Here is a 2,892-nt window from a genome sequence, read left to right on the forward strand (position 1 = left end):
TATTTATAATTTCCCCCAAAAAAACGACAGGACTTTTTGAATGACCTGGTACTTGACATGGTCACATGAAAACTTTTTCTGATCCTCCTTGTGAGATTTGGGTGGGGGAAGCTTCTTTTTCTTATTACTCTGAAAATTTAGATTGTTCTTAGAAGTCTTCACAAGTTCTTGACATTTGTTTTTACTTTAATTTTTTGTTCATTGTACCAATGTACTGTTTGATGCCACATGCAAAAGATTTTTTGTTTTTTTTTCTCTGAGTTAATGCCAGTGGTATGCCAGGCTTATTCAGGAAATAATTAATTACTTTCCTTCTCCTATTGCTTTCCAAAATTTAGGAACTGGAAATGGATATTTCTTGTTCACGCAAAAATGATTGTCTGTTTCACTTTTGCTGAATATAATATCATAGAAAATGAAAATAGAAATAAACTGGTCTAGACCATTACCCCATTCCATCTCTCCAAGAGGGTGACAGTTCATCACCGTATGCTATTTTTCTTGTCATAATAGTTATTAATCTTTAACTTTATTTTACTCAGACTTAAAAAAAAAAATGGAAAAAAAATTCAAATCAAATTTCTTTGATCGTTATATTTTACACACCTAGTTACAAATTACTAATTTACATATACATTTAAAAACCTGGACCGTAATATCTCTCAGGTGTAAAAAACTGGTAATTATTAAGGAAATGCCTAGTACTTGTTTACAGTACATGTTTCTGAGATATATATATAGTAGTACTGATATATAGTATACCGTAGTACCAATATATGGTATATAGTTGTACTGATGTATAATATATAGTCCCTAGGAAAATGGCATGGACAGCTGGTGCCAATTTAATTTCATTCAGATGAGATGCACCAGTTATCAGCAGTATAAAATGCCATTAAGGGGTCACATAATTTTCTGTAATTTTTCTTTTAATGGTTTTAAACGATATAACAGAAAATCCAAGAAACTATAAAAAATTGGTTATTATTTGTTGTAAAACAATACACAACCTTAATCCATGAGGTATAGATCCAGCTTGTACTGCAAAATAAGATCTATCCTGTATCTTTCCTAAAATTGTGTTTATAGAATTTAGTTAAGATGCAAGTTGAATTTGGAAATATTGCAAAATAAAGAAATGACTCATTATACCTTCATAATCTTCATTCATACATGCCTGTGTTATTTCCATTACTGTAATATAATATTTTACCATTTGTAGGTTGCAATAATCTTATTGGACACTCAAGGTACCTTTGATAGTGAAAGTACTGTACGAGATTGTGCTACAGTTTTTGCTTTGAGCACCATGATTAGCTCAATTCAAATTTATAATCTTAGTCAGAATATCCAGGAAGATGACCTCCAGCATCTGCAGGTTTTAAAATTTTTAATTATATTTTATCAATTTATTTGAATTCTAGATTCTATTTTAGTTATATTGTTTTACAATTTTCAGAAACTGACTAATTTATAGTTTAATTATAAGTCACTGAGATAATCTTAAAATTTAGACATTTATTATACTTTTCATATAATGATTCATATTTTTTAGCTTTTCACTGAATATGGTCGTTTAGCTCTTGCTGATACTGGGAAAAAACCTTTTCAAAAACTTCAGTTTCTTGTACGTGATTGGAGTTTCCCATATGAAGCAGAATATGGTGAGATTGGTGGTCAAAAAATACTAGACAAGCGCCTGCAGGTATACTATAAATCATTTTTAGTTGTTTTTGTAACTCATTTCAAGTGAATCTGTGATTAATGATTGATTGCTTTAAATTTTTAAATTGATTTTAAAATATTATGTGTAATTATTAGTAATTACTTTATTTTTATGATGAAAATATTACATTTAATTAAATTTAAGTAAGGAGGTATATTGATTCTGGAAATGTAAAATGAGATTCAACTTAACAGAAATATTTTCACTTTACTTTTATTGTTATATTAGGTTTTTTTTTCTATATATTTTTAGCATATTCCCATTAGTATCAATATAACCTGACCTCTTATTCATATATTATATGTACACTCACATGTATGTGTATTCATATTTAATTTTCAGAATTATGTGGCATAATAAAATAAGTTAATTAGAAAACTGCTATGTTAAAGTTTTGCTGTATTGTTTTATTTTTTTATTTGGTTTAGGATCTCATTTTATGGAATAATTGTATTATAGGTGTTAATCTCCTCTTGATGCAATGATGAATAGTTTACTAACATCTTCGTACAAAATTTTAGAGTATTAGATTGCTGCCTAAAATAAAATAAATGAAAAGTTGCCTCATCGCAATTTACAATGTATTTTGCCAGATAATCAGTCACTTATTTGACTAGCCATTTGTTGGAAACAATTAACACTGTTTCTACATTCAAAGTATTGTATCTACTTTCGTGTAGATCTTTAAATTTGTGAAAAAAATTGGATTAGGTTTTTCCTAATGCTTGGGCAACTTCTAATGTCCTTTCTCCTATCAAAGATCCAGTAATATGTGAATTTGTGAAGGGCACCTTTTCGCCCAAAAAAAATTAATAAATATTCTCGAGGGTGGTAGAATTAGGTTCATTGAATCAGTGATAATTTGTTTACAAACAAACAGTGAAACACCTTTCTATCATTCTGCTAAACAAAATTCTAAGAAATTACTTCTGTATTCATCTGCTCTTGGAAGAAATTATATCATTCTTTCACCCTGCTTATTGTCCATTACTGCAAAAGCAAAAGACAAAATATGTTCTATACTACCTGCGACCAAGTGGAATATAACTTACCATCTTCAGGCATTCATTTATGATCATTACTCAAGATTATAATTAGTTGGGGTTCATCACTGTCTGTGTGTGTATATGTATGTATGTATGTATGTATATATATATATATATATA

The 2,892-nt window shown here is 28.7% G+C and overlaps 1 protein-coding gene across 3 annotated transcripts in view; it reads left to right on the forward strand.

Annotated features, from left to right (window-relative positions):
* Positions 1–2,892, forward strand: part of atl (atlastin GTPase) — a 43,299-nt gene that overhangs the window by 7,635 nt on the left and 32,772 nt on the right. For all 3 annotated transcript variants that reach the window (XM_014422002.3, XM_067046349.1, XM_014421999.3), the window contains 2 exons: positions 1,223–1,378; positions 1,556–1,705. In XM_014422002.3, the coding sequence (XP_014277488.1) occupies positions 1,223–1,378; positions 1,556–1,705 (306 nt within the window). The remainder of the gene's footprint in view (positions 1–1,222; positions 1,379–1,555; positions 1,706–2,892) is intronic.

This window comes from Halyomorpha halys, unplaced genomic scaffold (genome assembly GCF_000696795.3).
Source record: "Halyomorpha halys isolate HHAL.00 unplaced genomic scaffold, Hhal_1.1 Scaffold350.1, whole genome shotgun sequence".
Taxonomy (NCBI): Eukaryota; Metazoa; Arthropoda; class Insecta; order Hemiptera; family Pentatomidae; genus Halyomorpha; species Halyomorpha halys.